The following is a 20,827-nucleotide window of genomic DNA, read 5'->3' on the forward strand; positions in this document are numbered from 1 at the left end:
CAAAAGCCATCCATGAGAAGATTCCAGGACTCAAGCACAATTTTTTACCTGAATACTTCACTTTTATTAGTCTCTCTTAGAATACTGTACAAAGGAGTAATAAAAATATTCACACTTTATTTTAGAAAGTTCTCTACATGAGACTCCTGTATCCACAGCAAAAAGAAGGCTATGGGAAAAAAACCCCTAAAACTTTGTACAGAACATTCCTTTAAAAACCCTCCCAACTAATTCAGCTGATTTAACTGATCCAAGGAGGGTATGGACACACCAACACTCACATGCTTAAAAGATATTCTAGGCAATGATAAAGCAACATAAGTCACAAGAAGGAATATTAATGTGTTAACCCACTGCTGTCCCCTCCTTGAGGGCCAGTACCAAGCTTCTAAAAACAACCCAAAATTGAACAGTGATTCTAACATAAAAGAGAATAAGTAGCCCTCCATTTATTTTAATTTTATAGGCTTTTTCCTGCAAAGGTTTGGACTGTTTGCCAGCCTGGTAGCTCTGTGAAAGGACTCCCAGGTGAGGATCCCTGATTCAGGAACATCAGGCTGGGAGGACTTGCTGGTTTTCTGAGGGTCCTGGAGCAGGGGCTGCTGTGCCCCTTGGAAACGTGCGTGGTGCTGACAGTGGCTGAGGGGGCTTTGCCAAGTACAAGATGGGCCAGGCTGCTGCCAGTTCCTGAGAAGGCTTCCAGCCATTCCAAAGTTTTTAATTGCAGAACAAACCAGAAAAGCTTAAAATAACTTACCAGGAGTTGTTTTTCCATCACAGGAGATTTGATCTCTCCAGGTAGGAACTTGTCCTGATCATGATACAGGACCAGTGTGAGAGGGAATCTGTCACGTGTGATGTGATCAGAATCCCATTTAACATCAGTAACAATCAGTTATCTCCTCCCTGCAGCACCACATCTGTTCCTGTTTCGTTTCTCCTCCCACAATGTGGTTCCACCCTTGATCTGTCCCCTTCCAGGACATGTCTGACCACCCTTCAGCCTGCTCATGGTATCCTTTCACTTCAGACTGCCTCAGGTACACCCAAGAATGGTGGTTTAATTACAATTGACTTCCTGCTTTTTATTTTTGATTGATCCTGACACCTACCCTTAAGCTGGGATCTTAAGGAAGTTGCTACCTCATGTGTAATTGTTCAAATACTTATTAATCATATATAGGTACTTAACTCACCACAATAGAACATGAAATCTTTCTTCAACTTGCTTCTTTCCATATTACTTATGTTTCCATTTAAGTTTCCCTTGACTGGATTAACTGAGTCCAAATTAATGTCAGTTATTCCATGGAAAAATGCTACACCTGCGTTGTGAAGAGTCTCATGCCATGACTCTGCCATTGGCTGTTTTGATAATTTGTGTGAAGGAGAGAAATCAAAAATATTTATTTTTGTTGCTAGGCAGAGTCCTAATTACAATCTGGGGCTTTAGATTTTAGAACCTGCTTGTTTGAGAAGTTTATAATCCCATTCTGAGTCCCAGCTGATCTTTAATTTAGAAACAGGGTCAGATAGTGTCAGTGACCACACAAGTGTTCAAACCCACAGCTGTGTTATTGCTGTATGCCATAAAAAAAAAAAAAGCTGATCCTTTCAATTGATAATTATTCTAAATTTACAAATCTGTGATGTGCATATGCTTAGAGATACCCAGCATATGTCTGTCTGGGAGGAGTCATGTTTGAAAGCATCTAGAGGCTGTTTCTGTTCCAAAATGATGGTTTTCCCCATGTTTTCTATGACAATAATTAGTTTCCTTTCCTTTCCCCTGGAGATGGAAGTGGTGTCTGGGCACACTCAGGTCTGTTCAGCACCACAATCAACATTTCAAGTTCAGCCTCAGGCACCCTGCCAGGACCTGCCCCTCCTGAAGGAATACTGCTCATGTCTGTGTCATTTCCCAGCTGATTGATGAAATATCTCTATTTTTATCACAATTATCATTGTCTAGTAGCTTAAAGAGCCGATTAGGGTAGAGAGTACCTCAGCTAAAGCAGCAGCTCTTCTATCCTAGGTTTGAAGGTTTAAACTGCCCATCAAGGAAATTGCACATCTGTCAATACCCTAGGGTCTCCAGCCAGATTCTCTTCTCCTTCTACCTGCTTGAAAACTTCCTTTTCACTTGGATTTCCACTTTCCAAACACATTAGGGAATGATTCTCCCTGTATTCCAGCAGCCCTCTGAGGTACACTCCAGATTTTCCCTTCCCTGTAGCAATCCCAAAGGAAGTCTGAGAGAGAAGTGAAGCAACTTGTCTAAAATTATGCATGGAGTAGTAACAGATCTAAAAATTCCCCCTTCCATGTCCTATGCTCAGATCATCCAAAACCTCAACATTCTCCCTCACGGCCTCTAAAGCTGGATTTGCTACTGCAAGGACAAAAAAAGAAGATTAAAAAGATTTATACCATTGTCAAAAAAGGTGAGACAATATAAGCACTAAGACAACAAAAATAAAGGTTTTCATGGGGTTACAGGGGAAGAGTGAGGGAAAACCCATTCCACCTGGGACACAACCCAAAGGGAAATCAGGTCATTCTGATTTTCAGTACAACAGTAAAAGCTGTCTCAGCCAGGAAACCTAAGCCTGCTTTATTTAGGTGGTAATTTTAGAGGAAAAAGGCTTGATTTTGTTCCTCTGTGACAGGATCTACTGTCAGTGACAAATTGACTCCTTTGCTGGTCAATTTATCTGCTGCTGGTGCTGCTGCTCACACAGCCCTTGGGCATGGAGCTGAGGGACAGATTTCCAGGTAAGCCAAAAATCCAACCCTTGAGTCCATGGAGAACTGGCAAATCCCAGTCACGTGCACTTAAGCAACCAAGGAGCTGAAGTGAGGAGAACAATTCCAAGTCAAGGATGGCTTCCTGCTTGATTGGAGCAATCAGCCCTCCACCTGTACCTGCCCACTGTCTGCCTCTCCCACCCCTGTCCATGTCCATGTTCCAAGGAGCTCCGTGGCATTTGGTGTCAGTCATTAAATCACCCGCCCTCAGCCCTTGATCCAAATGCCCACTGAGCTCCTGTGCACATAAAAACAGCAGTTTGGGGTGGGGAGAGGAGTTACCTGGGCAGATTTGGGTATAAACTGAAAATAACAAGCATGATTTTGGATCTTTCCACCTTTTCCCCGGACCACACGGATGGTGATATAGGAAATCAAGAGCTTTGTCAAACTGCAGGGCACTTCTTCCTGTGCTGTTTTTAGGAAAAGAATTTCCCTTCTCAGTGGTGTCAACGATTGCAAAATAAAAATCTGTCGTTCACTTCCCCCTCCCGCTTCCCACCTAAAACTGGAAATCAGACCCCAAAACAATCCAGTCCTGGGAAAGTCTGGCTGTATCCCTTTGGATTTCCCTCACGTTCTGCTCAAAGCACCCAGCTTCAGGAAGGGAAATGTATTTTAAAGTGCATTTACCACAGCAATAGTACCAGCACTAAAAGCTTTTCCCCTCATCCCTATCCTCGTCATTCCATGTCTGGAATAGATGAGACTCTTCCCAGAATTCATCCTTGTTGTACCTCAAAGTCTCAGTGGTTTTGCATCTATTGATGACCCTGGGAGAAGAGAAATCCGGCGTTGCACGTCCTGCTCCGCACTAAACTCTACTCTGGAGCTGGTTTGGATTTATTGGGCACGAGGATCCAGCATGCGGAATGTGTCTGTTGGGATCTGCTTTTAAACAGCCAAACCACATCCCAGTCTGTGTGGGGGGAGGAAATGGGGCTGGAGAGAGGAATCCCCCCTCAGCCCTGTCCTCCTCCATCCGCTCCGGCCACGCTGCTCAGTACTTGTTGATGCCAAAGATCCTCACGCCGTGGAACTGAGGCAGTTTGGGGATCAGGACGCTCATGAGGGAGATGGTGTTGATGATGAAGTGCACCCGGTCGTACTTGGTGTAAAAACTGGTTAGAAAATACCTGGAGAGGGAAGGTAGGAACAGAGGGAGAGGCAAACTGAGCTGTGGCATTCCAGGTGTTTATCTCCCAGAACACTGATGGGTGCTGAGACACGAGGTGGCTCAGCCAGCCCAGAATACTCACAGGACGATGGGCATGATGGTGAGGAACTTGCGGGACGCGGTGAACTGGACTCCGTAATCCATCTGCTCCCAGTGCGTGAGCAGCCGCGCCTTGCCCTGGTCCGGGGTCTCGAAGGGGGTTCCCTTCACGGTGTGCAGGAAGATGTACATGCTCTGCAGGACACACAGCGTCAGGCACACGGGACCCCAGAAACCTCAGATCCGAGGCAGGGGAGCTGGGCGCTTGCACCCCCGCGCCGCTCCACTAGAGGGATGTGGCGCTGCTGGAAACCCGGAGCGGCCAGGGAAGCGGGGAAAGGAGAGTTGGGAAAGGCCGGGCCAGCTCGGCTGCTCCACGTCAGAAACCTCGCTCGGCTCCTGGGTGTGAGCCAAGGAGGCGGTGGCAAGATTACAGCCCTGGCATCTCTGCGATCGGGAGATTAGCGCCTGCCTGCTGCCTGCAGGCTCCCCGAAAATGTCTGGGAGAAGATCTGTCACCCCCTGATTACCGAGGAACACAAGTCACAGACAAACATTCTGGCTACACCACAGCTCCCAAGTACAGCCACTCCTGGCCTTTAAATTCCTTTTTGTCCCCAGAAACTAAGCTGCCAGGGAAGATGGGTGAGAAACCAGCAGCTCATGAGCTGAGTGCTGAGCAGTTCCAGTTTGGGGCTTTGTGGTTGTTTTTATCTCCTGAGCAGCTCCAGTTTGAGGGTTTGTGGAGGTTTTTATCTCCTGAGCAGCTCCAGTTTGGGCGTTTGTGGAGGTTTTTATCCCCCACTAGTAATAACTTACCATGAGAATTCTCAATCCCTGTAATTTTTATCTCTGGAATATTCCCAGGCTGAGATATTATTTAAAGTAAAAGATACACAATCAGCTGCTCCATTCCACAAGTTTTTTGTCCCCTGTGCCCAAGGGAATCTATGTGGCACTTGATCTTCAGAGAGAAGAATCAGTTCCTGGACTAATCTTTTACTTTAGGCAGAACAAAATCAGGGGGTTAATCTTGTTTTTTCTTAACTCTCATGAGGCTAATTCAGGTTTCACCAACTCCAGGGATGGGGTCTGTCACAGATTCCTTTGGGAAGGGGACACAATGAAGGATTTGCCCTACAGAAAATGAATCCACGTCCCCTCTGAGCAGCCTCACCGGGAGTTGCTGCCTCACCTGTACCTGGGCTGGATTTAAATCCATAACCCAGAGGCACCAGTACAGGCCGAGGGCAGGAGGTTGAGCAACTCACCCGGCATCTTTGGAAACACAAAGGAATTGTTTCAACAGGAATCTCAGCAGATTGCTCAGAGGAACAGCTGTGCCAAGGTTCCCCATGCCGCTCCCTTACCAGGTTGTGGATGATGTTGGTGAGGGTCCAGACCACGGGGACGCTGAAGAAGGGGATGCTGAGGAGCACGACGTGCAGCAGCCCGATGCCCAGCACGTAGGACAGCCAGATGCCGCGGCTGTTCATCACCCGCGTGTTGGGGTTCACCTCGCTGTGCGCCGTTCCCACGTTCATCCTGCCTCTCCTGGCTGGCAGGAGCCCCTGCAACACAAACACTGAGGTCAGAGCCCGGATCCAAACTGCTCGGTGGGGCTGAGCACAGGCTGGTTGTCAAGCAAAGCCAAAATCTGCTGTTTGCTATAAAAATCCCCAGTCGGTTCCCTCCTCTGCCCCTCGGTATTGCCATTCTTAGAGCTGACGTCGCTGACTCCGGGAGTGGTTGAGATTTGGGAATTATGTGTGGGAAGCTTGTCTGTGACAGAAGCTTCTTGTGATTTGAGATGTTTTCCTGGAGCTGAGGTGTTGAGGTTCAATCCCACGATTGCCTGACAAAACTCAAACCAATACTTTGAAGCACTTTTAAATCCTCATCACAGTGTTAATCATGGAAACACACAGCACAGGAAACTTCCTGCATGTTTATGGAGTCAGCATGCCTTAAACTTGGGAAGGGACCAGAGCATTTGCAGAGGAAAGGCTCTGTATCAACAGATCTCCTAATTAATTTAACTAAATTAACATGGTTCTGCACGGCTCAGGAGGTTTGCTGGTCTCCTACTCTGGCTCATGTGTTTTGCCTCAGATTTAAGACTTACAGAAGGGGAAAAAAAGAGGAACAAAAAAAAATTTCCCCCCAGGGAAGGAATGAGATTCTTCTTGAGGAACGTAAAAAGGGAGAGATAACAGCACAGAGTGCCTTGGGAGGATCTTTCAGGAGGAAGAGCTGGGGAGGAGTTAGCTCTTCCCCTACCTGGAAGGAACAACTGCCATGTAGGAGGAGCACAAAGATGGTTTTCTGGACAGTGCCAGGAGGGAGAGGAAGCAAGAGAGTATCACCCTGTCAGAGCAAGTCCTTGGAGTGGTGCCTCTGAGACAGTGAAGGTATCAAGTAGCTTTCTGGACTGACACAGTGCCAGTGGCAGCAGGAGAGCTCTGGCTCACTGGTATCCAGGAATTACAGAAAACAGCACAAACTAAACCCACTGTAAAGCTGAATATCTTCACACCAACATCAGGGAAATGTAAAATCATCTTTGTGTCCCAGGGAAGAGGAGCTTGATGAGATGATCCAGTTCATCCTCCTTGGCTGCAGCACCCCACAGTGAAGGCTGTTTCCTGATGTCTGGCCCTGTGGCTTTGCTGTTGCTTCCCACAGCTGGAAGCTGTGTTGCTGTTCCCTCCAGCTCTCTGGAGGCGAGCCTGAGCCAGATCCAACATCACACTCTCCTCACTGCCAGCTGTTCCCAGCTCCCTCATGGAGTGCTGGGCCTGCCTTGTCTCAGGAGCTGGCACCATCCCCACTCCTGCCCAGGGCTGGGACTCACAGCCAGCCTCCACTCCACAGCTCTTGGAACGCTCCAAGTAACTCCCAAACCTCTTGCATGCACACAGGCAGCTGTTGCTGCAGATCCTCACCTCACTGTGTCAGGGGCCTCATACCTGGAGAAGGATTTTGTTTCCAGGAAAGTGGCTGCAGGTCTGTGGGGTGCTCACTCCGTTGTTGCTCACCTCCCAGGTCACCAATTTATGGATATTCCAGAGAAAAGCCCAAAGTTTGATTTGGAAACAGGACTGAGGGCCAGAGTTCAGCACTTCACCCCTGGCAGAGGGAGCAGCTCTGTCCTAAACCTGCTGCAATTCCCAAAGGCTCTCAGAAGGAAAACTAGGGGTTGGGGTGAAGCATAAATGAGTCAAAAAGAGTCAGATTGTTACAACAACAAAAAGAAAAACACCCCATGGAATGTGTAAACAGGAGTGCTGAGTGCCAGACATGGGAAATAGATCTCCTGGATGTTGGGTGAACACTGTCCAGTCCTGGGAGGAGCTGGAGAAAATGAGCAGAGGTGTAGGAAAAACATGACCTGCAAGGACAGCTGGAAGGAAACGGGTTTGTTTAGTCTGGAGGATGCAGGAGACAGGAGTGAGGAACAGCTGGATGCTCCACAGAGAGCTGTGTCTGTGGGATTCCAGCTGTGCAGCAGGAGGAACCACATGGCTGGGTCTTGGAGCAACAAAAGGGTGCAGGAAAAGGGATTGGGAAGGGAGTGCCCTCAGAAAAGGATCTGTGCTTTCACTGGAGGCCTTCAAATCTACTTTCATCAACAGTTAAAAACCTTCTCTCCAGGAGTCTTTCCTGATCCCATTATCCAAGGGCTGTGGAAGCTCCCTGCAGCCAGAGGTGCCCATGGCTGGTGCTGTGGAATTTCCAACCATGAGTGTAACTTCCAAAAACTAAGGAGCAGCTTGGATTTGGTCTCTGTAAACGAGAGCAGTTGCAGACCCACAACTGGGTGGGAAAGGGCCCAACTTGGAAGCTGTATGTGAAGCAATTCTCCTTCCCATGCCTCAGTTTCCCTTCCTTGTGAAATTAAGGATTAGAGGGGTGGGATGCTGGAACATACGAGAGGTTGGTTAATTCACTCTTGCAGGACATACAGACACACCAAGCACTCACTGCTGCAATGAGGGTGATTCCACATCTCCAATCTGTCCTTCCCCACCTTAAATATTTCACCAGCTCTGCCCGGGGCTCCGCAGCCCTTGGCCCAGCTCTCACAAATTTTGGATTGCACAAGCTTGGCTGAGGGCACACGAGCTCCCAGAGCCCTGTCCCTACCCCCATCCCACATCCCATGTTTGATTTCTAATTCCACACCAGGATTTGTTCACCTGCAGGACAACAAGACACAGCCCACCATGGGAAGGACTCCAGCCCCCCTTCCCACAGCAGCTGCTGCCAGGCTCTGCTTTCCCACTTTTTTTTGGAACAGAAAAGCCTGAATGTTGCACCAGGCTGAGGGTGAAGGTCAGGGCTGTGCTGACATTGGACAGTGGCCATCCAAGGAGGGGAAAAGTCGGAGCTGTGGCCAGTGGCAAAGGGCACAGTGAGGTGGTGGAGCTGAGCCCTCCCTCTGCCTCATCCTGCCTGTCCTGCTCCCTGTCCAGGGGCAGCTCCTTCCTCACCTTTGTCCCCAGAGGAGTGTGACCACCACCTGCTCCTGTTCCCTTGCTTAACACTTGGACTTGATGATCTTGAAGGCCTTTTCCATCCTAAATCAATGATCCTATGATTTGGCAGTGCTGTCCCCCCTCCCCAGGGATTTCAGGATCATGCTCCAGTCCTGGCACCCTGCTGCAGGATCTTCACTGGGCTGGGGAGGGAAGGAGGGCTTGGGTGCTTATCTTGATCTTGAGTGTTCCCAGACTGCAGGTGCCGATGATCCCACGGATCACAGATCCCAATCTCTAGCAGCAACAGCTGCCACCTCCCAAACAAATCCTTTAAACCCTTCTGTGCCGCTGGCAACGGATGAACCCGAGCATGGAGGACATGGGGGACGCTGGTGAAATGGGCCGTGCTGGGTGAGAGGTGACACTGGGAACACAGCGTTCCGTGTCCCTGCAGCCCGAGGCTGTGCTGGACGTGTCAGAGCCCCAGCGCTGCCCGGTTCCTCCTCGGGGGCTCGGGGCTGCCAGAGCCCCGGAGGGGACACGGGGAACACGGGGAACACGGGGACGAGGACACGCGTGAGCCGCCCCGGCTGAGGGCGGGGATCCTGCCCCCTCGGCCTTTCCTGGTGGATTTAACGGGAGATCTTGGACACCAAGAGAAGGCCGAGCTTGGGCTCCTCCGGGCTCAAGTGGGGTCCCAGACCCCACTTTCCTCCCCGTTTTCCCGGGACGGGACGGTGCCCCAGGAGGCCGGGGCAGGACCCGCTCCCGGCCGGGCTCTGAACAGCGCGACCCCACCGTGGGGACCCGCACTATGTAACCGGGACCCCCCCTCCGCTCCCCAGCTCCATCCCAGCACCCGCTTGTCTCTTTTGCGGTGTTTTCCTTTCGGGCCGGGCCCATGCGAGGCACCTTCCCCCGGCCCGGCCGCGGGGCTCGGCCGCCGCTGCCGCCGCCCCCAGGGAGGGCAGAGCCCCCCGGTCCTGCCCCGCGCCCCCGGCCCGCACTCACCGCTCCCGCCCGGTCCGGCCCGGCTCGGCTCGGCTCGGCGGGGCCGGCGCTCGCTCCGCCGCGCTCCCGGTGCGCTCCCGGCGGCCCCTCGGCCCGCCCCGCCGCGGCACGCCGGGAGCTGTAGTCCGGCAGCAGCGGGAGAGGCGGGGCCGCCATGGGAACCGGCGGGAGCGGCTCCGGGAAGGGCATCGGGGGATGCACCGATCACAGGGGACCCCAGACCCCGCTGGGTGCCTCCAGCCTGCCCGGGGAGGAGGGGCTGCCCCCCCTGCAGCTTCTCCCAGGGAAATCCGAGGGTGGGGGAACACTGGGGCAGCTTCCAGCAGGAGCTGTGGCTGCCCCATCCCTGGAACTGTGCGAGGCCAGGTTGGACAGGGCTTGGAGCGATTTGGACACTGGGATGTGTCCCTGCCCATGGCATGGGGTGGGACTGGGTGGTTTTTAAAGTCCCTTCCCACCCAAACTACTCTGATTCCGTGATAGCATGAAAATCCCAGCGGCAGCATTGTGCATACAGCCCGGGCAGGCCGGCAGCGCTGCAGGACACCCCGCCAAGGTCGGGGCTGGGAGCGAGCGCGGGATTCCAGCGCTGGAGCGCGGGGGAGACCATCTGGCTCCGCTTTTGTTTGCACAACCATCAAAGCCCATCGCGTGGGGCTGGCACGGCCCACGGGTGCCGCAGCCATCTGTGCAGGGCTCTGTGAGTGCCTGCTGCCGGCTCTTCCAGCAGCAGAGGGGCAGCGCCGGCACCGCTTTGGGTGCAAACCCCCTGCCCGTAGCCCCTGGCAGTGTGCGGGGCCCCAGCGAGGTGCTCCCGGCTGGCCGCGGCTCTGCCGGTGCCACTCTGTGCCCCCCGAGCTGGCACAGCCCACGATGAGTTTCGGTGTTGGCCCAGGTGGAGTCACAGCGATGTCGAGGTTCCCTGAGTGCCCCTGTGCCTCCCTGTGCTGAGCTGTGTGTCCTGACCCCGTCTGCATCCATCCTGACAGGGCACGGCCAGAGCACGGAGACCCCGCGGGCTGCCAGGGCTGCCAGGGTGTCACATGCTGGCACCGCGCTGCTGCCAGGGCACGGGGTCACTTGCCGGAGCCAGAGCTCAGCAATGTCTGCCTCCAGAGGGCCTTGGGCGCGGAGAGACGCAGATGCGGGGTAAAGCAGATGAAAGGCCCCTGATTGCCACCCGCTAGAACCGCGTTGTCCCCGCCCGGCTCCTCTGCGGTGCCCTCTTGGCAGGGCGCGGTGCGGGGATGCCGGTGCGGAGGCGGGGGATCCCACGGGATCCGGTCCTGCTTTGCAGGAGATCCACGCACGCACAGCAGGCTCTATTTTTATCCTGCTCCTGCCTGACTGAGCAGCTCTCAGCGCGGTGACATCTAATTTAGCAGCTTCCCCGCACCCCGCTGGCTCCGCACGTGAGGGGGAAGCACAATGCAGCAGCTATTTTTAAACGCCCATAAATATTCATCGCTCTCCGTGATGCAGCAGCAGCCGCTGCCGGTGGAGCGCGGGGGGGACCCGACCCCGCTCCCCGGGCTCCCCACACCGCGTTCACCCGCCCAGGGAACACCGGCACCGGGGGCGGGGAGTTCCCTGGGGGGGATCCGGCCCCATCCGCTCACCGGCAGCTGCAGCCGCGTTCCCCCCGTGCTCAGGGGGCTGTTCCCGTGTGGATTCTTAGGCCTCGTTCTCTCCCAGGCCCTGCCGGTGCCGGGCCGTGCTCAGCTCCCGCTCTGCTGCTGCCGGTCCCGCTGCCCGGTCGATGCCGGTTATATTTAGCTCGGTGGTGGCAGCGAGAAGCCGGTGCCGGCTATTTTTAGCCATCCTGCGGTGGGAAGGGTCCGCGTGGGTCGTGCTGCACTGCAGGTTTTGTGCTGTGGGTGCCGTGTCCTCCACGTGGGACCCCTGTGGGGTGCAGCCCTGGGGCTGCTCCCGCTGCCGGGGTCACCCACGGCCTCTCCGGTCCCAGCTCGGTCCCCTCACACACCTGCCTGTCACCCTGGCCCCGTCCCGGGGCGTGGGGCTGTGTCACCGGAGCCGCCACATCCCAACACGCTCATTCCTGCTCCCGGCGGCGCTGGGAATGGTGATGGGCAGCACGGGGCTGCTCCGCTCCCCGGCCGAACGGGGAGATGCCGGAGAAGCGCTCAAGAGCACCAGCTGTGGCTGCCTGCTGCTGCCTGCCGGTGTCCCGGGACAGCCCTGCCCCGTGAGCCCGGCACCGCGTCGGCGTCGGGCTTGGCTACGGGCATGGAAACATCAAAAAGACCTCTGAGATCATCTCCTCCAACCAACAACCAAGCACTGTCACCTTCACCACTAAACCATTTCCCAAATACACATCCACAGGTTTTTTGAACAATTCCAGACCCAGCAATGGCCTGGCCCCGGGAGAGCGCGGGGGTCTCTGGGGAGGATCTGTCCGCGGCCGGGTCTGGCTGCCGTCAGGTTCCCTTTTCCTAATTGAAGTGAGATCCAGGCCAGGTGCCTCCTAAACGTTTATCCCCGTACAGCAGCGGGAGAACGTCAGTGCCCGGGGCCGGGCTCTCCCGCCGCGGAGATCCGGGACCGGGGCAGCGGGAGCCGCGTCCCTCCCGGCGGCCCCGGGGCCCGGTAACGGCAGCCGCTCTCCATGGTCCTGAGCCAGACTCGCCGGTGCCCCGGGGCGGCGGGGCCCCGAGCCGCAGCCCAGCCCGGCCCGGAAAGCTGGGGCTGGGCTGGGGACCCACTCCGGTTCCCCTGGATCTCGCCCCGCCCGGTGCCGCCGCCGCGGGTCGGGTTTCCCCGAGTAAGCGATGCCGGCGCGGGGCGGGGGGGGCACCGTGACCCCCTCGGAGTGGGGGTAGGGGGGTCCTGCTCCCCAAGAAGAGCTGGGGAGGGGATGAGGGAATTCCTGGGGGATTGCGGGGGCAGCACCGGGGGGCACCGAGGGTTCCGGCGGTCGGGCTGAGCCGGGCGGGCTCCCACCGGAGTACGGCGGGGCCGCGGGGGGGCGGAGGCCATGGAGTGTCCCGGGACGGCCCGGCCCCAGCTGCCCCCGGCTCGGGGGTCTCGGCAGCTCCTCATTGGGTCTCTCCGGTGTCTTCCCGCGCTTCCCGGTGTAAGGACCCGGGGCAGCGCTTCTCTCCCGTGGGGCGAGGAGCTGGGAAGGCTTCGGGCGCGGGGCCGAGGGTGCTCGGCGCTGCACGGCCCCCCCGGCGGGGCGGGTCGGGGGCGGGGAGCCCCGGGGAGGCCCGGGCGGAGGATCCCGCCCACCGGCCCCGCCGCCGCCGCCGGCTCCGGGGCCGCCGCGCTGCGCGGGGCGCGGCCGCTCCGGCCCGGGGCGCGGGGCCGCTCCGCCGCCGGGGGCTGCGCAGGCAGGTGAGTCCGCAACGGGACCTCCGGTGGGGCGGGAGGCGGGGAGGGGAGGGCCGGCAGCGCCGCGCAGAGCGGAGCTTCCCCCGGGGAAGCACCGGGGCTTCCCTCGCCTGCGACGCCCCCGGTGCCAAGCGGGGCCGGGGGGATCCCCGGGCATCCCCGGGCTCACGGAGAATCCTGGCGTCCGCGTTGCCCCTGGCTCCTCAACAGCATCTCCTGGCGCTGGCGGCGACCCCCGTGGTCGGGCTGGGGATCCCGCGCTCTGCTGCGGGCTGGGAAACCCGCGGTGGGGCAAGGGCTGGCTCGCTGTCGTCGCTGCCGTTTCTGGTCCGCGTCCCACCCGCAGGGGTGTCCCGGTTCCGTGGATGCAGCAGCTCCCTCCCGGGACACCGCGTCCCGTCTTATTCCAGCGGTTTCCCGGGCAGTGGGTACCACGGGGGTGTGTTTGTCCCAGGTTACCTCTGTCAGACCTGGGGGGCTGGTGCAGTGTGGGCTCCGGGGTCCCGGTGCCCTTGGTGTGCCCTGAGCTCTGGTTCCCTCTCAGGACCCTCCTGGATCGCGGGGCTCCGGCAGCGCGGGCTGAGCCCTGCACAGGTGTGACCTTGGGGTGTGCCGGCGTGGCAGGGCTGTGTGACAGTGCCCGGCACTCGGGTGCTCTCCTGCCTGTGCTTGGGGACCACCCTCTGCTGGCCGCCTCTGCACCACACCGAGAAGCCCCGGTCAGCACCCGCAGCGGGTTTGCCGGTGTTGGGGTGCTCCGGGGAGCAGAGGCACCAGAGGCAGCTTTGCTGGTGGAATAGCTCGAGGCTCCCGCTGCTGCACTGAGCTCTGCCCGACCGGCTGACACAGGTGCCTGTTAGCGCCAGTGGCTTCGATTTTGGGATGCTGGGAGAGCACCTGGATGCTGCCCCCAGAGCTGCTCTGCCATGGCCAGCACAGGGACAGGCTGGGACCCCTGGACGTGCTGGGAGCCAGGGCTGGGAGAGCCGGGCAGCGCTCGGAGCGCTCAGACACGGCCCTTATCTGCTGCCACCACCCTGGGAACTCGTTGCATGCTCAGCTCCAGTGAATTTCCTTTTTCTGTTTTTGTTTCTTTCCTGCTGACGCTTTTCCCCTCCGGAATCAAGGGCTGGATGGGGCCCATGGTTACGGGGTGGTGTGAGCAGCCCGACCCCACGGTGGGGTGGCAGCGGGCAGAGCACAGCAGCACCCAGCACCCACCTGTGCCGGTCCCCTCGGAAGGAGAAAACCCGCCGCGTGTGCCCCGGGCGCTCCCGGAGAGTGGAGCCGGGAGCAGGGACCTGCTGAGCCGCTGCCTGCACATGTTTTCCGTGCCATTCCCCGGGGGCCGCCTGCAGCGGCCGCTCGCCCGGAGCCGGGGCTCGCTCTGGTGCGTCCTCCGGCCGCCGCAGGATGCATCGGCCTCCTGCGAGCAGCGATCGCGGCGCCGTGACCTTGGCAGGGCGGGAGCTCACCCCGCCTCTGGCTCAGCCCGAGCGCCTCCGGTTGTTACAACCCAGCTGCCGGCGCAGGAGACGTGCCCAGCCCCTGGGGCCTGATCCTGCCACGCAGGAGCCTCGAGCGAGGTGATGGCCGGGCATGGTGGAAAGTGTGAGCCATGACAGCTGTCCTGGTCCCCATCCTGGTCCCTGCTTCATGGCCAGGGTCAGATGTGGTGCTCACAGCCAGCACAGTGACAGTTCTGCCCCTGTCTCCCCTAGCCTGACACTGTCTCCTTGTTGTCCCTGTCTCAGATGTGCCAAGTCCAGCTGAAGCACTGTGGGTGTGAGGAAGGCGGTGCAGCACCATGACTGCGGCACAGGGGGTTCTCCTCCGCCCCATCACCATGGGACTTCTCCTGCAGAGCCTCTTCCTCCTCCTCCTCCTCCTCCTGGGCTCCTGCCTCCACCCAGCCACTGCCTTTCCCAAGGGCTGTTACCCCTCAGAAGAGGAGGGGCTGAAGACCTTTCGCTGCAGCAACGCTCAGCTGACCGAGGTCCCCAGGGACATCCCCAACGACACCAACAAACTCTACCTGGACTTCAACCAAATCCCCTTCCTGCCTCGCGATGCCTTCCGGGACCTGCCGCTCCTGCTGGAGCTGGATCTGTCCCACAATGCCATCGCCAGAATTGAAACTGGGGCTTTCCAGAGCCTGGCAGAGCACCTGCACTCTCTGGACTTGTCCTCCAACAGACTGGTGTCGGTCAGCAAAGACGCCTTTAGCAACCTGAAAGCCAAGGTGAACCTGTCCAACAACCCGTGGCTGTGTGACTGTCGGCTGCAGGAGCTGATCCGTGCCGTGGAGCTGGTGGCTGAATCCTCGGGGGGCATCGTGTGCGACTCCTCCACGCAGGAGGAGCACGTGGGCAAAGCTTTCCTGCAGGTCATTGCCGACACAGACCTCTGCAACGTGTACAAGAAGACCACGGACATCGCCATGCTGGTCACCATGTTCGGCTGGTTCGCCATGGTGATTTCCTACCTGGTTTATTACGTCAGGCAGAACCAGGAGGACGCCCGGCGGCACCTGGAGTATCTCAAGTCACTGCCCAGCAAACAGCGGCGATCGGAGGAGTCGTCCACCATCAGCACTGTGGTGTGAGCACAGCATCCTGCAGGACATGGGGACCTGTGGAGCTGGGGACCGGCCGCTCCAGGGGCTGTCACCAACCACTGGCATCGCACAGAGATACTCACGGATTTGTTCTCTTCTCCTCCTGGAAGCAGCAGCCACGGCTGATGAGTCCCTGGCTCTGGTGGCTGAGGTCAGGGTTGGTATCAGACATGAGCATGGAGGATCCCCAGCGTCTTCCCAAGTCATGGGGGACTGGAGCAACCCGAGCATCCCCCTGGCATATGGCCATTGCTCTGACTGACTTGGACATTTGGACTTCATCTAAAACTTTTTATATTTCCTTTGCAGAGATCCCTTGGGGCATTATGGAATCGGTGTTTTCATCTCTCCCTGGCTCCTCCCTTGGCTGCCCAAGGGATGGTACTGCAGCCCAGGGCAGCCTGGGCCTGGATCCCTGCTGGGAGGGCACTGGGGAGGAGCAGTACGGGTGCAAGGCCAGTGTCCTGCCAGGTCACTGGCCCTGGAGGGTCACAGGCTGCGACCGCAGCCAGCGGGACCAAGAGGTGGGGCAGGGGGTGGGGACACACCGGTTGGTGCCGCCCCATCTTCCGTTTCACCTCCCTGCCCCTTTCCCGGCGCTCAGGCCAGGTGGGGCAAGGGGTCTGGGTGTCCCCACTCGGACATGGGGTCACCGATGGGCAAACCCAGAGCCTTTCCCCTCGGAGTGTGGGGAACGAGAACCAAATGGGGAATGAGCTCCCTGGGGCAGAGCCCTTTGGGGCTGCCAAGGGATGTGGGTGCTGCTGGAGGGGCAGCTGGGGGTCCTGGCAGTGGGTCCAGCCCTGCTGGGATGTTGGAGTAGTGGGGTTCCCCTCGGTGCTCTCGGGGGCCATGAGGGAGGGTGTTGGCAGCACCCTTGGCCATCAGCTCATGTCCCTGCTGGAGGGGAGCTCCCACCTCACAAGCTGCTGACCGGTCACTGTGATGGGAAGCAGGATGGAGGGAGCTGCCACGGCTCCTCTGTCCTCTCCCCACCCCTGCACTGGTGTCAGGAGCCTGAATCTCCCCATAAATATCCCAAAGTCCCTTCTTGACACTTCCAGTATTGGGCTGCAGGTTCCTGGTGGCAGTGGTGGAGGCGATGCTGAGCACAGGGCTGGCATAGGCAGGGGTCAGTGCCCACTTTTGGGCATGCAGGGTCCAAATGGCAACTCAGAGCAAAACCAGAGCATCCCCAGACTCTTCCACCTGCCTGTCTGGCCTCTGGGATATCTGGTTTTGCTGGTTTTGGCCTTTTTTTAAACCAACCAATGCTAAATTGCCTTAACTCACCAAGAGCACCAACCAAAGCTGCTGGAACCTCCTCTGTACCGGGCCAGAGCTGCCTTGTGGCCCGGCCCAGCCTCAGCCCCTGGCGTGGGCAGCTCCAGCCGCTGCCGGTGTCCCCGTGCCCCGGTGCTGGTGGGAGCAGGAGCAGGAGCAGGGCCCACGCCCTTCCACAAGTGCCTGATTCCAGCACAGAGCAGGAGCTCTGCAACGCACAAACACCTCAGCCCCAGCTCCCATCCGGGCGTCCCCGCAGCCCCACGGCAGCTCCTCCCCTCTCTACAACCGGCTGAGGAGAAAAGGGGCTGGGGGGGACCCGACTGAACCCCCCCAAGGCTGCTCCCCCCAGGCCACCGCTTGTGCCGGGACCACCCGACCCATCTGTGTTTGGGTTAAGGGACATTTTAGTTCTTCCTTTATACGACAATAAAGTTGGCTTTTACTTTGGAGCCGGTGGCCGGCGTGTGCTGGTGTGTGTGTGTCTGTGGCTCAGCGGGCCCTGGTGATGTTGTGGCTGCAAAGGAAGGACGGAGGTGCCCGCGACAGGCGATGGCTTTGTGGCTTTGTGGGCAGGCGCTTGCAGAAACAGGACACCCGTCCCTCCGGTAACCCTGCCCCAGCCTTCAATAATGAACAGCCGCGCCTCGGCTCAGGTCGCTGGCACGGTGCCGGTCCCCGCGGCACCCAGGACACCCTGGAGCGCTTTCCCAGGGCTCTGCTCCGCTGCCTGCCCTGCCGTGCCCATCGCGGGGTACCCGGGCAGGATCCTGACGGCCGGGAGGGACAGGCCCTTCCAACACCACGGTCCCACCGGGCCCCACTGAGGCCTCTCCGGTCCCAGCCCTGTCCCGGTTTGCCGGCGCCTCTCCCCGCGTGTGCTGGAGTCTTGTGCCATGGAAGGTGAAAGCCGGGCTCTAACGCAGAGTGACAGTTCCCGCTCGTGGGACATTAACCTTGTTTGTCACTCGGCTGTCTCCAGACGCAGACCCCGGGCTCTGGAGCAGATGGCTGCCGTCCCCGCTCCGGTCACTGCCTGGGGATCCTCCTCCCGCGGCTCCCGGAGCAGCTGGGGAGGGCTGGGGGACACGCAGGACACGTGCCCCCAGCTGCCACCCTGCCCGTGGCTCCCTGGAGTCCTGCAGGTGTCCCCTCTCAGGGGGCTGGATGATGCTGAGTCCCCCGGGGTCAGCCCTGCTCTGGATCCTGTCTCTGGAATTGCTTGGATGGAAACCATCAGGCTCATTACAGCCCACACTGATGAGCACGGGGGAAAGGAAGTGGATTCCAGGGGTTTGTCTGGATGTGGAACAGCCTGTGTGGGTGTACAGAGGGATAAAATACAAGAAGTCTAACAAAAATCTGCAGTAAGATTTGGGAAGGTAACTTGGTGTGGGATGGAATTGTGCTGGATTTAGGCTGTCAGTACTGTCAGATATTTAATCAAGTGTGACAGGGAAAGGGGAAGAACAGAAAAATGACTTTATGGGGATATTTCCTGGGGGTGCTGTGGCCAACCTGGGGTCTTGGGAGCAGAGGACACAGCCTGCCAGATGCCTTCAATCTCAAGGAGGGATTTTTCTCATCCCACTCTTTCCAGTTGTGAGGTGCTGTGGGGCCAGATCCTGCTGAGAGTGGGAGCTGGCACTTGGCACGGTGGGTACGAGGGGCTCAGCGTTAAAGGCAGCACTTCTCCTTCAGAAAATAATTAGAATCATCCCTTTTAATACCCCTCTCTGGGTAATTCGTTTCCTGATGTAGATTTATCCACAGGGATCAGCAGCAGGAGAATTAACAGCGTGACCTCCTTCTGTGCGTTCCAGCACGCCGGTAAATCTCCGTTATTAACTTCCAAGGAGCTCTGCCCGCCCAGCCTGCTCTGCTCTCCAGGATGGAGGAAAACGTGTCACTGGGGCAGGATCTGTGACCTGAATCCTCTTGGCAGGGATGACTCTTTGCCTGCCTGGCCCTGGAATCCCTTGGGATCACAGGGATGGAGGAGTGTTCCTAGGAAACCCCCAGGATGTGCCAGGGGATGCCCTGAGGTGGCTCCGTGCTCCCAGCAGCAGGGCTGGTGCCAGGGGGAGGTTTCAGGAGAAAGTTTTGGGAGGAAGTTTTGGGAGAAGCCTTGTTTTCCCCTGCCTACAAGTGGAGCGTGTTCCCAGACTGCATCCTGAACTTTGAACTGATTCGATTTCCAAGAGGGAAGGAAGGATGTCTAATTGTTTAATTTCCACAATTAGAAAAATATTTATCAATAATTAGGAGTGATGGCAGCAATTATACTGGGATTAAAGCCAGGCTACACTTCATCACCCGCCTTTCATTCAGGGACCTTATTTATTTCTTTCATCCCCAAAAAAATCCATGTACAGCTGCATTGCTGCCAATAATGAATCATTCTTGTTCACTGCCTGCACAGGACTCATTAATCCAATGATGCCAGTGGTTCTAGGAAGGCTGCTGGGCACATCGTGTGGTCACTGGGCTTGGGCAGGAGAAAATTTAATTTCAGTGGGTAGGAAAATGAAGCAGAGCTAAAAATCACAATAGCACTTCCTGTGTCTGTGGTTGAGAGCTCAGTGGTTCAGCCAGCCACACACTCCCCTCCAGACTCTCTGGTGATTTCCCCTCTCATCACTTGTCCAGGGCAGGCATGGCTGAGTCCAGGGAGCATTTTCCACAGCTGTTCTTTGAGGATGAAGTTGTGCCAATCAATAAAATTGTGTGACCCTCAAAGTTTTCACTCTCAGTGGGAAATGTTGTATTTTCAGGTATTTTTCCTGCCTTAGAAGACCCAGGACCATCAGCATCCATGGTTTGGGGCTCAGCTTCATCCTCCTGTGGAAGCACCGGGGATCTGTGTCTGTGGCACTTTCAGTGTCACCTGGGCACTCTTGGAACATCCTCAACTCTTGGTCAAGCTTTGTTTTCAAGCATCTTTCCACCAAAATGGCTCCTGGTTGTGTCCTTGGAGGAATTCCTGGGGGATGGATTAGCCAGGGCTGCACCGCATCCATGCCAGGTGTGAGGAGTACCTGGGATGTGCCAATCCCAGGGCACCTGCTCTGCCTGCTTCCCACAGCCCCTCTCCTTATCACCTGTGAGCAGGGGCCATGAGTTGTGTCCTGGGCAGCTCTGTGGCTCTTTCAACTCCTCTTGGCTTAAATTTAGAGTAATTTGTGGGTTAATGAAGCTGCTGCAGGGAGTTACAAGAGAACTTTCCCACCGGAGCCAAAGTGTCACTGTCACCCGATGGATGAGTGCCATCACTGCCTGCAGCTCTGCCGTGAATGTTTGAACACGTGTTCCTTAAGTGTTCCTCAAGTGGGTTGTTCCAGGCAGCTCTGATGGGAAAACAATGGGTTACAGCTTCCAGCTGGCAGATTATTCCTGTTATTTTTGCCATTTGTGGATGTTTCAAAGCTCTCGTGTGCTGTCAGTACGTGCTGAGATCCAGGAGGTCTGTGTGAAGAAGAGGACAGGAAGTTTGAAGTTCTAAATTTATTTTTTGTGAGGACTCCTCAGTGCTCTCAAGGTGTTGTGATGGTCCTTGGCACACAGTGAGGTTGGAGCTGTGGGACCAGGGCAGGTTAAAGTGGGGGTTCAAAGGGCTGAGCCTCACAAGGGTGATGGAGTTGCCCCACCTCAGCAAGAGCATCAGGCACTGCCCAGTTTTCTGTGATTTCTCCTGTAAAGCCAGAGCCAAGCAGAAGAAGAGGATTTGAGGAGGGTTTAAAGCAGTGAGGAAAGATCTTGCAGAGCTGTTGCAGCTGTGGGAGGTAGAGAGGGATGGGAACAGTTGAGGTGAGAGCTGCTCACAGGGATTTGTACATCCCAAGGTGTGAGAGGGAAGAGAGAGGTGTGAGGGACGGTGTCAGCCACGAAAGGCTCAGCTGCTGCCCCAGGCACCCAGCTCCAGCCGGATGCACGGGACTTTCACACAGGAAAGGTCAGAGAGAAGCCACTTCCTGTCAGGTTTTTATGAGCCTCCACAGGATTGCTGACATAAACTCCTTTGCAATGTGATACTTAAATATTTGAGCTATTTTTCTG

General features: G+C 57.0%; 2 protein-coding genes across 2 annotated transcripts; one reads left to right on the top strand and one right to left on the bottom strand.

The window, feature by feature from the left end:
* Positions 1-97: 97 nt before the first annotated feature.
* ORMDL3 (ORMDL sphingolipid biosynthesis regulator 3) lies at positions 98-9,632 on the bottom strand. The gene is made up of 4 exons (XM_054649722.2): positions 9,517-9,632; positions 5,395-5,595; positions 4,068-4,219; positions 98-3,944 (listed from the first exon to the last, which is right to left on the bottom strand). Exons 2-4 carry the CDS (start codon positions 5,566-5,568, stop codon positions 3,809-3,811), a joined length of 462 nt encoding a protein of 153 aa, XP_054505697.1. The 5' UTR covers positions 5,569-5,595; positions 9,517-9,632; the 3' UTR covers positions 98-3,808.
* Positions 9,633-12,765: 3,133 nt separating this feature from the next.
* LRRC3C (leucine rich repeat containing 3C) lies at positions 12,766-17,223 on the top strand. Its single transcript, XM_054649721.2, has 2 exons — positions 12,766-12,873; positions 14,625-17,223. Exon 2 carries the CDS (start codon positions 14,678-14,680, stop codon positions 15,473-15,475), a length of 798 nt encoding a protein of 265 aa, XP_054505696.2. The 5' UTR covers positions 12,766-12,873; positions 14,625-14,677; the 3' UTR covers positions 15,476-17,223.
* The last annotated feature ends 3,604 nt before the right edge of the window (positions 17,224-20,827 follow it).

The sequence above is a fragment of the Agelaius phoeniceus genome, chromosome 26, assembly GCF_051311805.1.
Source record: "Agelaius phoeniceus isolate bAgePho1 chromosome 26, bAgePho1.hap1, whole genome shotgun sequence".
Classification (NCBI taxonomy): Eukaryota; Metazoa; Chordata; class Aves; order Passeriformes; family Icteridae; genus Agelaius; species Agelaius phoeniceus.